This window comes from Mixophyes fleayi, chromosome 5, assembly GCF_038048845.1.
Source record: "Mixophyes fleayi isolate aMixFle1 chromosome 5, aMixFle1.hap1, whole genome shotgun sequence".
Taxonomy (NCBI): domain Eukaryota; kingdom Metazoa; phylum Chordata; class Amphibia; order Anura; family Limnodynastidae; genus Mixophyes; species Mixophyes fleayi.
This window is the reverse complement of record NC_134406.1, coordinates 139,748,767-139,767,040: the sequence shown is the minus strand read 5'-3', so window position 1 is coordinate 139,767,040 and position 18,274 is coordinate 139,748,767. Positions and strand designations below refer to the sequence as shown.

Sequence of the window (18,274 nt, the reverse complement as noted above, 5' to 3'; positions counted from 1 at the left end):
GGTTTGTTTATTGTTTAAAGATAACTATCTTGTCTTTTCTTCACAGATAAAGGTAGACAAAAGAAGTATAGACGTAGTGTTTAAAAGGGGGGAGATAGAGAAATAGAAGAATTACTCTTGAAAGACTAATTAACACTAGACAAATGGAACACTCTTTGTTTTAGGCTGCAGTGTCTCATAATAATTTGTTTGGCTGAGAATCATTATCCAACAATGAAGTATATACATACTTTGCTCCAAAATATCGTTTAGGTATCTCAGATAAGTCATCAACAGTTAAATTTTACATTTCTCTATTATAAGTTAGGAAAGTCCTTTGAAAAGGTATGTAGTCAATGAGATACCGAGTTATTAATGAACAAATGACGGACGACACTGGATTGCACGGTTAAGACCCCCTAGTCATTCTTGGGAGGGATCATAGTTAAATGAATACAGCCATTTCCCCATAGAGTCAGAGTCCAATCCAGCTGTCATTTTGTTGTAAAAAAAAAATCTCCCTTTCTTCATGTATGTTTGTATTCAAATCTTTATATTCCCATCATTCATTGCTGTCCTATTTCTCATTCTTTACACAAACGCTAGTACCTCTCTCTCTCTCTCTCTCTCTCACTCTCTCTCTCTGCTCTGGTAGAGATAAAATCAGACACAGTCTCAACAATGGGGCTAAAACATATTTTTATTTTTTTACATAAGACAAATTCAGAGATACACACACTAGATTGACATGAGTTACAGAAACAGTCAGGGGTTTTGTTTTCATGTGTATAGAAACTGCTGATTTTAAACAGAAAGGTTCTGTTGTGGAAATACGATTCACGTTTTATAGATTGCATATCTGTTTTGTGGGGTTTTTTTTGTTTTATGATTCGTGCCTCCTGTACAAAAATGTGCCTTTATATGGAGGCACAAAGGGTGGATAGGAGATTGCTGGAGGTTAGGCATACAGATATGCATCTCTGTATAGAACATTGGAGTAGGATTTTTACCACAAGATACAACATAATGTGAAACCCTAGAAAATGTAGAATTTTCATGTTTTATATTTTTTTCACTGTTAGACAAGCATGTACTGGATACTGTTATATTTGAAGAAAGTGTTATAGAAATAGACCCCTTTGCCTTTCCCACTTAGTCAAGTAGCTGAATGTGAGGTATTGAGAATGGCATGTAAGTTGGCAGAGGGAAAATCAATTGATATACATTGGTCTTCAGCATTTTTCTAGTCTAGGGGGCGATGTTGAGGTGACTGAGAAATCGTTTTATAGCAATACCAGCACATGATTAGGACACTACATAGAGGACTTTATACAGTGACACAGTTACCAACTGAAGTAGCTGCTAGTAAGGTCCACACTTACACACACGACCATACATGGCTGTCACACCAGGGCGAACATAGCTGTCAAATAGACAGCATGGTTTTATGTGACAGTTAACAAATCTATGTTTTGTTTTGTTTTTCGTTGTATTGTTTTAGTTTTAAAATATGAACACACACACACACACACACATGCACACATACACATATTGGTTAATATATGAAGATTTGTGTTACCTGAGGAATAAACTGTCTGGAAGGTGAAGAGATGTGGTGAGGAGTCTGGCGGACTCTGGAAAGACGGACAAGGTAGACCAATAGAGCCATCCCATATCCCTCATGCTGATGGGTTTTCCTCCAGGTAAAACAAATACACGTCATCCAATTACCACCATGCAGGATCCTCAAGTATACACTGGTGTACCAATGAAATATATCTGGGTAAAGGTGTATTGAAATGTGTGTAATGTATTACTGTGTCATACTCAAAACTTTTGTTATTCAATGTGATAGTCCTAGAGTTATAATGGATGATAGGGGTATTCATGTTATTGATAATAGAGGTATAATGTATGAGTAGTGGTAACAAATCACATACTTTCAATTAGCCATAAACCAGTGTGAACATAAAGTAGTGGTACTCGGTAGAACGAATTGAATAGAATAAGAGTTGGAACTTGATTGAAGGGACTGATAGCTTCGACCACTAGTCCTATCCCGCTACCAAAAGATCACTCCTGAACAGACTCCTAACCTGTCAGTTTTTGAAATGTTCTTGACCCCTCGTGAGATGAGATTGTAACTGGGAGGCTAGGTTAGACCTTGAGAGAAGGTAAATAGTGAGACAGAAACCGAGAACGTCCAAAACACTGTTTCCTGAAAGGTCACACTAACTGTCAGGATGTTGGATCGGGAGAGTAAGTTGTGGAGCAATAATTTCTTAAGCTTAGGTTCTTTGACAGACAGGTACCAGGTGTAAGCTACCAGCATCACGGCTTCAAGGGTAGCAGAGGCACACTGGTGCACATTCCACCCACTGCAGAGGGGCCAACACTCAGAGAAGGGTCCAAGGGCACTCATGAGTCTGTACTGGAAGGCCTCGAATGCAGTTAGTAGCACCTGAGCCAAAGGCTAAGACTGTTGTCCAGCATGAAGTTGTAGTTTTTCCTGTTTTGTGTTCTCTCATTTCATTCTCTTCTCAGGACGGTTAATTCTTTTGATTATTAGCAGGTGACAGAGACTGGTTCAGGTAATGATAAGGAGGTATTGGGGAGGAAGGAAGAAGTTAGTAGCATAATCGGTCCAGCCAATTACTCTATTCAATTCAGGGGTAAAGGAAAATTTGGAAACCTCGGAGCTTGGAGAAAGTGCGAGGGGCTATTGTCTGAGTAGCATTACGTCCGTAAGTACGGTGACCCCATAGTTAAAAAAAAGAGATACACCCAGCGATGCCAGTCCAGTAATATCCGGACTTGAGAAGGCATCCTTGAGAATGATTATCATTCTTGGGAGGGTAAGGTTTTAGACCAAATAAAGTGCTGGGCGTGCTCACACGTGCCTCAGTGATTATATCAAGTAGGATTAGTTCTCTTTCCATTAAATATTCTTGAGGTACCCGAACTATAGGTGGGAGTTCACTAAGGGAAAAAGTACGACACCTAGGTCCCTTAGTCTGAAGTCTCCCAATGCTTTGCAAGCCGATCACTGTTAAATCTGAGTATTGGGAGACTGGGAAGAACGAACAGACAATAGCCCGCCCACAAGTGTTGATGAAAAGAACTGATGACATTATTAGAAGTGTATATTAACGCAGGCTGAAGGAGATTGCATATGACATTATTGATAGACATAGGATGATGCTATTGATGAACATGAAGTGTTTAAATGTATTCTGAGCTTAAAGACATGCGTTGGACAGAAGAACCTGTTAAACTTGAAGAACTGTAGTAGAGAATTCTGTATAACTGATACATGTTCTGTTGTACCTTGTACCTTTCCAAATAATGTATTAAGTGTTTTATTGCACCCTTGAAGGGCATACAAAAGGTTATCTCCAAGCTCCAGAATTGTACGGTTTATAGTAAAAGAAGAAGTCGTTTAGAGGATTAAGACTTTCTCTTATGATAACTTGTTTAGATCTACAAACAGCGTGGTCATACACCAAGGGGGATTTGTATTACATAACAATGAAACGTGGTACTGAGATCCTGCATATAACATCTTTAAGGTGATAGTTTATTATACTATCAAAGGGTGGACTGTTGAAGTCGTGTAATTGGATGAACGAAAGTATATTGGTTTAATATTGTTTAGCCATGCAAATGCGATCCGTACGCCACGTAACACGTGACGTGGTGCGTTTGCACGGAAAAATACGCACACACACTCTCGCAGTACAACATTTAGTTATTTATATAATTTCATATTGGTTCTGTTACACTGTAATTCAGGAGCAGATAGTATTTGGTTTATTATTAGTCTATATATATATCATATCGATCCCCTAATCATCAGCAGCTGTCCGGTGCAGTCGGCGAAGAGATCGCACATTGCATACTTTAGTTATTGATATTAGGGAATAATCCTTTGTATGATGCTGGCTATGAAAGGAGCAGACCCCCTGGAGAGACGACCCCCACCTTTGGATTCCTTAGATTGAATCAACCTATGATCTGTTTACCCTGGACCCACCCAACGTCTGGACCTATAGAAACAATCTACGTCATCTCTATTGTTCAAGTGTAACACTGTACTGTATATAATCATTGCTGCACACACCCTGGCCCTCAGTCACTTCTGACACAGTATTCTAAGCAGATATACTGTCCACCGGGTCCCGTGGGTGCGCAGCGAGCGCATGCGATTGCATTGGTATGTATTTATCTTTTGGTATTGGCTGTGCTGTACTGTACTTTATCATAATATAATAATGTATTGAATTGTTGACTATTTACATCTACTATAATAAATCACTTTGTGCTTTGGAAACACATACAATTGAGTGGGCAATGCTTATTTTAAAACAATAGAATTACTTTAATAGTGGGGAACAAAGGAGAGGTGTGAGTCAAGGATTACACCTAGGCAGCGAGCTTGTGGGGTGGGATTTATTGTCATGTTATCAACAAAGATAGAAATGTCAGGTATGCTCTTCTTGGTGGGTGGGATTATTATTATTAACTCTGTTTTAGAAAGATTAAGTTTGAGTTGGCGAGAGGACATCCAAGATGAAATGGCAGAAAGACAGTCAGTTGCAAGGGACAACACAGATGTCGAGAGATCAGGAGAAGATAGATAAATATTGTAAGCAGCAAAATTGTGACTAAAAAAGTGGTTTATGGTTCTTGCTTTTGTGCATATTTCCTAAAATTATCATGCAACGGCCTAGAGCAAGCCAATAACGCAGAAAGTCGGGCACTCCGCAGAAGGCACTTCCCAATAGAAAAATGCCCAGATGTCCTCGAAAAAGAGCAGATACCGGTCACAGAGCGAGTTTGCTGAGAAACAGGCTTAATAAGCTGTACCGTAAAGGAACTTGGGCACTGATGGAAATAAGAAAAGCACAAAAATCAACTCAAGTGCTCATCCGAAAGTCCTTATTTGCCAAGTTGGTGAGAGAAGTCTGCATGAAGTGTACACGTGGCATCCCATACTCTTGGCAAAGCAAAGCGATCATGGCGTTACAGGAAGCAGCTGAGGCCTTTATTGTCTATCTCTTTGAATGGTCTTACCTGTGCAGCATCCACACAAAGAGAGTCACTGTCAAAGTAGAGGACTTTCGACTTGCACATAGACTTCAAAGCATCCAATGTGGATTGGATTAAAACTCCACATATAAACTAGAGGCCATGGATGTTTTGTGTGTTTATTATTAAGGATTTGAAGGAAAAACTCAAGTTTGCAAGTAGTTTACAGGTAGTTAAAGGGATGGCTGGAGGATTATTCAATATACACACAGTGTTACACATACACACACATTGAATCACATGGTTGGGTATTAATTTTAATTATTTGGTTAACTAGTTAATTACATTCATATTCTTTATAATTTACTCATTTTACTACTGGTTTTAATATTTTACCTAGTTAGAGTTACTAATTTATTTTAAATATTTGAAATAAATCTTCCTCTGGTTAGTTTAAATTTGTTTCCAACATTGTACTGCTCCCCAAACCATGTTGTCCCATTTGCTTGTACTTCTGAAGTAAATGTTGTTTAAAACTTCATAAATTACTGAAGAATAAAATATTATTTTCTACCTTTGAGCAAACTACTTCAATGACTTCTAACTTAAGTAACTAAAGAGATTGTTCAGCTTTGTGGTGGTTCCCTAGCTGCCTAGTTATCTTAACTTGAACAGCTAAGATGGATTAATGACAGCACTCCTCTTACTGCTGTCAGTGCTGCAGCTACACTCCAGTAAGTGTGAGAGTCAGGGGACACCAAGACTGAAGGGTACATAGCAGAAGGTGTAACTAACTAGCATCAGTTGTACAATCCCATAAAGGCTTGCACTTTTGCAGTCGTATATATTTTTGTAATAAATTTGAATATGCACTTTCTTTCTGACGTGAGGACAGTAGATATTCTGGAAGAGCAGACCATTCATCTTGCCTTTGGTCATTCTCCACTTTCATTTGCAAATATGTTCTTGAAATGCTTTATTTAGTATCATTTTGAAAAAAAAAAAGTTTGAAGTTACCCAACAAGGTCAGGTTATAATTATGGGCAGTGATGCCTCTTGGTGAGTAGGGTGGAGTGTGAAAACTACCAAAGAAATAATAGCAATAGTTATTCTAACATAACAAACAGCACAATTTCTGCAGCACAGCAATAATTGTCTTTATAAATCTACTTGTACTTATCAATACATGGTGAACAATCTAAAATGAAATAGATAAGAGTGAACTGGGCTGTATACTACGGAAATGAAAGATCTGCTATAAAAACACAGTGTTTTTAGATTATTGATGCCAGGATGGACAGTTGCATGATTGAAGAACTACAGGGAGTTAAGTAAATCTTACCAAAAAGCAACAAGATTACAGGAAACAGATGATGAAACTCATAAAGCTGAAAAGAACGAACCACAAGGCTAGTGCATCTCTACGCAGGTGGAAAAAACTGGCTTGCCCCCTCACTTTAAATAGCAATCAGCCCTATGCTGAAAAGTGCTGGGGCTTATCTCAGCAACCCGGCGGTGTGGCTGCTGGGGTAAAGAGTAATGTTGGGACTCGGTGGTAACATTGCAATCCCATGAGTCAGAGTATAATGGAGGTGTATCTATTGTGGGTGCCTAAAGATCTGTGCTGCTGATGATGGTGACCACACTAGCATGTATCTATACTCTGTAAATAAATAAAAATAACTGCCATATCTCCCACCTCAAACCAGTCTGGGCTGGTTACCAAAATAGGGTACAACAAGTGCAGGGTTGTTCACAACATAATGGAGATGTGCAGCCTGTGTTCACCCTATCATAATGTGAAACAAACCCAGGCCTAATCAGTTCCCAGGAACAATCAGCCAATGCTTAATAGTACCGAGACTCATACTGGCATCCCTGGGGAAGTCGGTGCAAGGGTAATAGTGCACTATTTTTGTGAACCAGACTTCCCTAGGAGTCACAGCTGAGTGCTGCCCAGGCTGGGGTTGGTTTCACATTATGACGGGAATTTCTTGCTATGGGGTTTTCCCTGTCATAGAGGGACCAGCACAGACTGGTGCTGTTTGGTACTTTTGCATGGAAATTTGCATTAGTGGAAATCAGTCAAGCTGTAAGCACTGGTGCTGGTTACTATTTTCTTTGTTTGTTTTGGGGGGAAGTGGGGGTGCTGGGGAGTGTGGCATATTCTTTTTATCTATTTAAACTTTTATGTAAATGACGGTCATCAAGTTGACTATGACTGGTGTATATTTATTGTGGCTGCATCTTTATGTATATATAGCTATATACAATATATTTGAAGATACGTTTAACTCAAAATAAACATTGGGTTTCAATTCTGCAGCCATTATGTTATAGGTATGTTTTGACCAGCTCTAATTTCGGATTAAGATTAGATCTTTTGTGAAAAAATGCAGCAAATATTTTAATTTTCACACTGCATTTAGGACACAATGGGAAAAACAACACAATGTTTTAAGTAAATGTTTAATAGGCACTCATCCAGACAAGCATAAATCCAGAATCAACATATATAAAATAAATCGGACAATTGCAGTAAGCTCCCGAAGATACTAAACGTTACAAATTGTTCTCATTATACTGTAATTTGATACACTGTATAATGTGCAGCATTAGTGATATACAGCGACATAAGGGTGCACAACATGTTTTGTTTTTGTTAGTATCGCATCACCTTTGCTTATTTACTTATTGTCACAAAGCAGAGCAACACCTCTCATTGTCCAGTGGTCGGGCACAAACACAGTTCTCAGATACAGTGAGAAAATGTAAGTGAGATCAGTCCTACGTGGCTTCTTATACACTGGGCAGGAGTAGAGGCTATTCAGCTGTTTCTTGGGGTCTGCAGGACCTGTGGTGCTCACTGCATAGACATGAACTACAGGCAGATTGGTAAACAGCACCTGGAAATAAACAATGAAACATGATCAATTACATCATTATATTTTAAAAATTAAAAATTTTGTCCAAAACCCTCCATCCCTCAAATACTTCAACTGCATGGGTCTCTCCTCTTGGGCTTCCACACTTTGCCCCATGCTCGCTCGTTCCCACCACCTGCCCCGGAGTCCCCTCTTCTTGATGTCCCCTCTGGGCAGAAAATGGAGGTGAGGCTGATTTTGTATCAAATCTCATGTTACTGCAGCTTTTCCAATCGGCTAATTAGTTTGTATTGACAATCTACCACAAACCGAAATGAAACACAGATCATTAACCATGCCCATTTTATTATCAGGGAACCCTCATCGTGCAAAGAGGCAAATATCAGGTCCTCGCCTTGTGGTTTAAATAGTTATTGGAGACTGGAATTTTTCTTAAATTAGTTTATAGATGACAAATTATCCATGTATACTTGCTTTTTTATTACCAATGGTATTTATTGGAGTTGACATATACCAAATGAAACAAAAGTATAAAAATACCTCATAAAGTACAACATTGAATTTAATTTGTTCTTATGTGATATTAAAGTGCAAGAGCACTGCACAATACACTTCATTGAATTACTTTTAGGTTACATTACAAAAGAAATAAGGTAAAAAGTAGAAAGTAGAAAAAAGAACAAGATGAGAGTAGCCAAAGTGCAAAATGATAAGAGAAAGACAGATGCTGAACTAAAAAAAAAGAAGCTTTTTTAGATTTCAGATACAAGTCCCTCAAATCTCAATAACTTATATCTGTTGTCTTTACAATATTGACACAGGATTTGGATACTGGCTGAAAGCATATCATTAAGCCAAAGCTCTCAGTGGAGCATATAAGAAGTTTTAGAGTTTTCCACATAGGGTAACATTAGGGCATACAAAGCAATAATTAGTGGCGCTATATAAATAAATGGTAATAATAATAATAATGACAAATTTCAAGTGTGGTCTTTGCAAAGACACTCGCAGGTAGTTTCTGGAGCTTTCTGAAGCTTCTGAATTGTCTTAACAAAATTAACCAATTGTCTATATAATATATAATCTACTGGATCTCACCCTAAAATTGTTTCTGAAGATCCACAAATGTCAGCAGATGACCAAATTGGAAATTGATGTTTGATTTATGAATTCCACAAACAGAATTGTTAGCCTGGATTCCTGGAGTAAATTGCGGATTGTGTCAAAGGGGAGAAAAGTGCTGAGATTTCAAATAAAGTAAATGAGATAGAGTAGCCATCTAGCAGTTGTTTCACCAGAACAACAAAAGCACCTCTAACCCCAAGAAGTTGGAACACCAGGTATGACCCAGTATCGTTGGTTTTAATAGCAGATTTAATTTTACTACACAAGACAGTAAAATATATTTCCATGTTGTATGAAATGTATCATATCAATACATATACACAGCCAAGGTGCGAATTTTACTATCAGCAATCTTAAGAATAATATTACTTAATATAATGTAATACAAGTAAAAGAAACCAATTTAATGTAGAAAGTACTAAAAATTCAATCAATTTGGCCATTTATGTGTCCTGGAAAAACATTTAATTACAATATAATGGACCTTATTTAGCACAACACCAGCAACACTACAGTTTAAGATATCTTTGTATCTCGGCAAGTGGACAGTGCTGCAGTAATTAGATATGTGAATGAGAACACGAATCAATGGGTTAATCAACTCCATCACCTTTGGATACATCTGTTTTCAATGACTCCAGATTAGGAGGCATGGTCTGTTTTGCAAAAACCCTAACACAGTCTCAGAGAGGCCGAAAGACAATGCCAATATAATTTAGAGCTTGGGTTTTACTTTGTGCTCCCATTTTCTTAAGCCAAAAACCCAGATAACTCTATGATAATATGTTTGCCATGTCTGTAAAATCCACTCCTTGCTGACTGTATTACAAAATTGGTTGCTATTGTTTACAAAACCGCTTCTACATAGTTAGCAGTGCACCAGTTGTATCATATCTAACATTACATCATATAGAGTATGGATATTATGTGGGAGCACAAGGCCAAGAATCCACGGCATGCTTCCAGACAGACAACAATGCAGTTTTCATTTTTAAAGGAAATCCATCTTTATTTTGTGTGACATTCTCTTTCTCTTTTTTATTACATAAATATTTATGAATGGATTATAGAAATAGAACAAAATTAATCTGCAAATTTTAAATTATTAATATGAGCACTGGCTGCTAAGTTAACAATTAAATTTCATCCAAAAACTTCAATGAAACAGTGTCCCCAGTGGATAAATGATAGTTACAAATATTAATTGGTAAAATTATCACTTAGCTTTCCCAAACAATAATTTTAAACCATTTGCTGCCTGAGGTGTGTACCATAGATGTACTTCCCTTAATTTAATTTCAGAAAATTAAACTCTTGGATTATACACATTATTACACATGCGACTTATAACGTTTCTATGGATACTGAGAAATGTGATTTTGCTAAGCTGACGCCATCTTGTTGCCTTACAGCCACTTTATCCTCTTATAGCTCAAAGACAGCTTAGATACAGCTAGTTTGTAGGAGTTATTCATTATTATCTCATTGTTTGCAAGAAACTATGCCCATGACCTTGGATATGGCAGACAGGAGATAAACCAAGCCTCACTGGGGGGAATTCCTGTGTGAAAATGTGAGAATGTATCAAGATCTGTGTAAAGGAAGCATGAGTGGTTAAAACCTTCTGGGGGCGTAGTTTTCTGAAATACGTGATTGTGTGTAACCAGAGTGCTATATATATATATATATATATATATATATATATATATATATATATATATATATATATATACTTGTAACCAATAAATCAGAGCTAATTGCACACGCAGAACTTGCAGTGTCTTTTATTCTCTCCGGCTGATGAGCTCATAAACTGATAAACTGACACTTACAGGTGAACAGACTGTTTAGTTCCAACTGCATTGGAGGTCCACGCCGAGACTGCTGACCTGAGCTAAGGACAGACAGCATTGGACATCGCCCTGGACACAGGACTCTGACTATAACCCGGGTGAGTAGAGTTTTCTACTCATCAGGCTCCTCAGTTTAGAGCTTCCTCATGTCCGTCTAAGGTATCAGGCACGCAGATCTGTAAGTCTCAGATTTATACAGTAATTGCTAACTCAATTTGTTTACTGTAATTGTATTGGTAGTTAGATTCTGAAAGATGAGTTAATTTTTAGTGCATGTGTGACACACCAACACCATCCCCAGAAATTTATCAAAGAAGTTAGATGAATTTTGCAGAACTTCCTCCCAGAATCTGTCAGAAAGGCTATTCTGCATAGACATCCAGTGTAAGGAGCCCAACAGAATCGTACATCCACCCTAAGGAGTCCACAGAACGGGACGTTCACTGTTAGGACAACCCTCAGAAACTAGATCAGAGTCTCTATAGGGACTCAATAGTACTGTCAATTTTTGAGAATATAGACAGTAAGCAGATAGATGACAGCAACTCCCCCATAGAAATGATGCGCAAAGATTTTAATAAATGGGGGGAGTAGAAGGTCTGCAAGTAATTTTATCAAGAACGGGGATAGCCAAAGAATGAATTGATATGTGTTTAGTGGATATGCTAAATGCATAAGAAGCTGAATGATATAGTGAATCAAGTAGATTGTGTACCATAAATGTAGGTTTGATGCTGCGCAGCTGAAAGAGTGAAATGTGCCCCCCCTCCCCTTATTCTGTGTAAAAGATTTCAGTGTGCTTAGATAAGAAGGACTATGTTTTGAGATAAGAAGTGGGGCTATGAGCAGTGTGGGAAGCTGCAAATCTCTCTCCCCCTATCTGTCTAGTGTGAAAGAAATCTTCTACAAGGACTCTGTTTTTTGTTATCTGACAATCTATGTAAAATTGATAAGTTCACACTGTTTGTCAAGAGTAATGTGTCGTGAGAGCAATAATATATTGAAGCTGACTTGTATTTAGTTTAATGCTGGGACTTGTAGTTTCACAGCAGTAGGCTGGAAGATATCAGTTAATTTTTCTTCCGTCGCCGTCTTAATGCGTGTGAGGGAAATCCGTGTTTGTCTCGACCATTTTACAAGAGACATGTTTCAAGGTCGGAAAAGTTGTATATTTGTAAATGTAATGCATTGCTTGATTGTAAGCTTTTGAAGAGATGTAAAAAAAGTTTTAAAATCTTTGGTCCGTCACTGCACGATTCAGTGGACGGACAAGACTGTAAATAATGTACAGATAGTGTCAGGAGAAAACACTGACCTCCAGCTGGCTGGGGTCCAACAAGCTGTTTCTGTATTTGAACAAAATAATTTTGTCTGTGAATTTGAGAAAAATAGCTTTCTCTTTAAGTTAAGAGAGAAAGGTGGAGTGAGCTTTTACATGTAGATATTACAAGCGGTTTTAATCTGTGTGAAAATGGCACTGATGAATGTTCTCAGAAATCAGGAGGGTTTGTTATGGCCATAAAGAAATGTTACGAGATAAAATGCCATCTGTGAGCGAGACTTGTTTAAGTGAATATATTTGTACTTTCGACATGGAAATCACAGAATCTGTAAATATGTGTGAATATTTGGTGATGGGAGATTTTGTTCAGAAAATGTTGAGTGATTTGCAGACACAATGTGAGGTGTCTAACGAGAGTACTCCGATTTATGAAAGAAGCAGTGTTGCTTTCAAAATGGCTGAATGCCTGGAACCTATTGAGAGGACTGTTTGTTATTGAATGTTTGTAAACCCGGAAAGCACATCAGAGTCATTCAATGAGGCTGTGCTAGGTAATGATGAGAAAGGAGTGGCTTTGAACACTCGCCCTGGTCACGTCACTTTGACATCCCCTGTTTGTGAGATTAGGGACTGCCCCTTTGAGGAATTCATATTTTCATGACATGGAATGCATAGCGTCACAGTTAAGTTACACAGAGAAACACGTAAATAAGCGTCTTATTAGCAGCTGTTCACTGCACAAAAATGTTTACTGGTTAACTGATAATGGTATACTAATACTGACAAGCGTGTTATGTGCAATAACACACACTGATTGGGAAATGTGGATTAATGACAGTTACTGTAATCCCTAATGAATAAATGTTAATCTCTTTGCAAAAGTTTTTTCTCTTCACAGAAGGTCTCCCAGCTACAGAGGAAAAACCCTTTGGCAATCCAGATTAAATTTATCCAACTTCCACTGAATAGAAGTTTGCAATATGTTTTTGTCCACAGCCACAACAAACATAAGTAGAAACTAATGAAGGATATAAATATTGTAGACTCTACTGAGTAATGATTACGGTGTTTTGGAAAAAGATATTAGACTTTATGTGCTATTTGCATAGCAAATGCATGGTTTTTCTCTATGTCGTAGAAGGTCAGAAGGTATGTTTTTAAAGAGAAAAGGAGAAATGGACTAAAATAGTTGAATATGAAATAGTGTTTGGGTTTGTGTTTGGGTTTTTTTAACCAAATTTTATATTAGATGGTTTGAAAGAAAGTAATGCAATGTAATGTCAAATTATGGTAGATAACAAAAGGTTTTTATCCTCATAATAGTCAATCAGTGTTGTAAATACATTCACTGCCCTTATTTACTGTACTATAATCGTCATATACTGTAAATACCTCTTTGTATCGTGGATATGGTAATGCATTGATGGGAATTCAATGTTTGTACATAAATTAAAAAGACTTTAAGACTTTATGAGCCATTATCTGTGCTCCTGCATTAGCACTTCTGGATGATAGCAAGCCATTTACACTCTCCTCTGAGCAGAACCAAATGTTTATCCAATTTTAAGCTGAAGTAACTTCAGCGCCAGCACTGACTTTCCCAGATTATGACAAGCATTTCACATTATTTTGTCATGAAGTCAGTGCACATGCACAAGGGGTACTGACAGAGATACATGGTCACAAATAGGGGTGTGCACCGGCCACTTTTCATGTTTTGGGTTCTGATTACCTTCAGGTTTTGGGTTCTGATTAGTTTTGCCAAAACACCCCACTCAAGGTTTTGGTTCTGATTTTGGGTTTTGGGTTCTGATTTTTTTTAAAAAAAGCATAAAAAGTGCTAAAATCCATATTTTTTGTTTTTTTTCACTCCTACACTATTATTAACCTCTATAACATTAATTTCCACTAATTTCCAGTCTATTCTGAACACCTCACACCTCACAATATTGTTTTTAGGCCAAAAGGTTGCATCGAGGTAGCTGGATGTCTAAGCTAAGCGACACAAGTGGGCGGCACAAACACGTGGCCCATCTAGGAGTGGCACTGCACTGGCAGACAGGATGGCAGTTTGAAAAACTAGGCCCCAAAGAGCACATAATGCCAAAAAAAGAGGTGCAAGATGGAATTGTCCTTGGGCCCTCCCATCCACCCTTATGTTGGTGTAATAGGACATGCACACTTTAACAAACCAATCATTTCAGCGACAGGGCCTACAAAACTGTGGCTGAAATGAATGGTTCGTTTGGACCCCCACAAAACGAGCTGGCAAAGAAAAAAAAGAGGTGCAAGATGGAATTGTCCTTGGGCGCTCCCACCGACCCTTATGTTGCGGAAAAAGGACATGCACACTTTAACAATCCAATCATTTCAGCGACAGGGCCTACCAAACCACTGTGGCTGAAATGATTGGTTTGTTTGGGCCCCCACACAAAAAAAGCAATTCATCTCTCCCTGTACAAAGTAAACTGGCTCTACTGAGGCAAGATGTCGTCCTCATCCTCATCCTCTGATTCCTCGCCCCGACTAGTGGCAGCAGCTTCAGCATTAGGAGGAAGTGGTTCTTGATCTTTCCCTACTTTATCCTCCAAATTTTTGTACTCCATTATATGCAGCACAAGAGAGCGTACCCCTAAACCACACACACCCGGCAAAGGCTTTACAAATTATATGTAGTTAGATTGAACGTAGTTAGATTGCAGTACCAATTTTTTTAGACTGCAGGAACAGTGAACGTAGTTATATATTGCAGTACTAATTCCTTTATACTGCAGGAACAGTGAACGCAGTTATATATTGCAGTACTAATTCTTTTATACTGCAGGAACAGTGAACGTAGTTATATATTGCAGTACTAATTCTTTTATACTGCAGGAACAGTGAACGTAGTTATATATTGCAGTATAAATTCCTTTATACTGCAGGAACAGTGAACGTAGTTATATATTGCAGTATAAATTACTTTATACTGCAGGAACAGTGAACATAGTTATATATTGCAGTACAAATTCCTTTATACTGCAGGAACAGTGAACGTACTTATATATTGCAGTACTAATTCTTTTATACTGCAGGAACAGTGAACGTAGTTAGATTGCAGTACTAATTCTTTTATACTGCAGGAACAGTGAACGTAGTTATATATTGCAGTACTAATTCTTTTATACTGCAGGAACAGTGAATGTAGTTAGATTGCAGTACTAATTCTTTTATACTGCAGGAACAGTGAACGTTGTTATATATTGCAGTACAAATTCCTTTATACTGCAGGAACAGTGAACGTAGTTATATATTGCAGTACTAATTTTTTTATACTGCAGGAACAGTGAACGTTGTTAGATTGCAGTACCAATGGATTTAGCAGGACAGAGCACAGGACACAGCACCACTGGACTCAGCAGGACAGAGCACAGGACACAGCACCACTGGACTCAGCAGGACAGAGCACAGGACACAGCACCACTGGACTCAGCAAGACAGAGCACAGGACACAGCACCACTGGACTCAGCAGGACAGAGCACAGGACACAGCACCACTGGACTCAGCAGGACAGAGCACAGGACAAAGCACCACTGGACTCAGCAGGACAGAGCACAGGACAAAGCACCACTGGACTCAGCAGGACAGAGCACAGGACAAAGCACCACTGGACTCAGCAGGACAGAGCACAGGACAAAGCACCACTGGACTCAGCAGGACAGAGCACAGGACACAACACCACTGCACTAACCAGGACAGAGGACACCACTAAACACAACCTCCCGCTTCCCTGATCAAGGCCCAAGTGAAGATGGCGGCGGCAAGCGGGGAATTTAAAGGATCCGAGTATCGCGAGATCCGACGGCGGGATTATGAGTCATAGCCTTGTTTTCAGTTTTGCTAAGCGCCGGGAATACCCGAACAGTGCCTGGATCGGGCTCGGATATGCACTGTTCGGGGCTGTTCGGATAGCGGAGATCCGAGCACGCTTATCCCTGGTCACAAACAGAGGTCATTCGCATATTACTCTACACAGTTGAACCCAGTTATACCAGCAGCACCCACCTGCGTAAAACCAATAGCTGCAGCTGCTGTAATGCTTGAAAAGAGTATGGATATTGTACTTAGTCACCTGGTAACCTTAATGGTACCACATGCTGTGATAGAAATTTTAAATCAAGCACAAACATAACACCTCTCAGCAGCCAGACTTATTAAATATGAAGTAGCATTATTTTTGCATGTTTCAAAAGATGAGAGGACACATTTTAGAGTTCCTCTAGCGGGGGAATCCCAGTTTGAAAAAGAAGAAAAAATATACACGCTTACTTTTTCTGAATATGATTATGTAGAACTAATGAGACAAGGAGCTTTGGTTTTATCTGACATTAAAGATACACCGCTACCAAATGCAGACATCTCATCCTACTAAATAGATGGTGTTCCCTATACAGGGTGTGCTGTAACCACACACACAGAAACAGTGATTCAACAGACTCTACCGAGTCACATGGCAGCACAAGAAGCTAAACTGAAGGTCCCGACACTTGCATGCATATATGCAGAAGGACAAAGAGTAAACATTTACACTGATTCAAGTTGTGTGTTTGGAATTGAGCATGATTATGGCCCTATATAGAAAAGTAGGTGACTTTATGGGTTCAGCAAGCAAACCAGTCAACATGCTGAACATACCAGGGCACTGTTCACCGCATTCCAGCTGCCTCCAAACTGTCAGTGATGAAGATGAAGGCACACACAGAGACTTTACCCCCGAAGCTAAGGGAAATACACTGGTAGACCAGGCCGCACGAGAAGCCCCAGTACCCCAAGGGGAGTCTATTTACATGGTGACCCCCTGACCCCAAGTTTGACCGAACCACACTCCAAATTATGCAGAGACAAGCAACAGAGAATGAGAAAAAGACTTGGGCAAAACATGGAGCACTAGAAGTGCAAGGAGAGTGGTGTAAAGGTCAGCGTTTGTGCTTTGGATAATTATGGCCAATATAGTACACGGGAAAGTGCATCTGGTGAAAGATGCTATGGTTGTACTCACTAACAGGTTATGTATAGCACCAGGTTTCGCCCAAGCAGCACAGGCGTTAGTGGCAGGATGCCTAATCTGTGCACAGAAAACCCAAGTAAGTCTGTCCCAACTGAAAAAGCACACCCCAGACACAGTATCCCTACAAGAGATACAGATAGACTTTATACAACTTCCCAAATGCTCGGTTTTGAGAATGTGCTAATCAGTGTCGATTTATTTAGTCACTGACTGGAGACATGGCTGTATAGGAAAGCAAATGCTAAAGCAGTAGCCAAGAAAATTATGAGTGAGGTAATTTGCAGATATGGGGTACCAAAGGTCATTGAAAGTGACAGAGGGACACACGTTACGGGGCAAGGATTCCAGGAACTGTTAAAATGGGTCTCATGTTTACCTATGGCCCTGCACTCAGTAAGAAACACTACTAGGAAAGACACAGGTTTAGCACCAAATCAGATACTGTTTGGCACAGCACACAGAACAGGTTGGTATTTTCCATAGCAACTACAGCATGTACATGGTAATTTGTTGAACTATGTTGCCTTATTACAGAAACAACTAACTGAAATACTTGTTCAAGTGTTCTTTTCCATTCCAGACCCTAATTTTGATGCAGGTACTCATAAACTGCAACCAGGGGACTGGGTGTTCCTGAAAAGGAACGTCAGGAAGATTCTTGAACCCAGATACGAGAGTCCTTTTCAGGTCTTATTGACGACTCCCATCACAGTGGAAGTACAGAGAAATGACACCTGGATACACGCATCCCACTGCAAGATCTTCAGACAAGGGGAGCCTGAGTAAAATGTATTTTACAAGTTATTTAAAGGTCCAAGGGACACCAGAGAGTGGTGTTCATTGATATTAGCAGGAGGAATATTGATTGCACATTATTTTCTTTTGCTGTAGGCTGTAGATGTGTACTAATCTAGAAAGGAAAGCCATGTCTGGGCGAACCAGACTCACGCCAATAGTAATGTAGAGGTCATTATACATAATGAGAAAAATTCTAATATGAAAGTTTATCTCAAGAGCAACCCATGACTGTAGGGGTTTATACCCAATACAGAAATGTATTTGTGAGTATTGCGG

The 18,274-nt window shown here is 39.1% G+C and overlaps 1 protein-coding gene and 1 pseudogene across 1 annotated transcript in view; one reads left to right on the top strand and one right to left on the bottom strand.

Annotated features, from left to right (window-relative positions):
* Positions 1–4,767: 4,767 nt before the first annotated feature.
* On the top strand, positions 4,768–5,145 carry LOC142159480 (histone H3-like centromeric protein A pseudogene; annotated as a pseudogene).
* A 2,315-nt stretch (positions 5,146–7,460) lies between these two features.
* The window catches only part of LOC142158677 (dynein axonemal heavy chain 5-like), a 363,541-nt gene continuing 352,727 nt past the window's right edge, over positions 7,461–18,274 (bottom strand). The window contains exon 76 of the mRNA XM_075212884.1: positions 7,461–7,913. Within this exon, the coding sequence (XP_075068985.1) occupies positions 7,695–7,913 (219 nt within the window). The 3' untranslated portion in view covers positions 7,461–7,694. The remainder of the gene's footprint in view (positions 7,914–18,274) is intronic.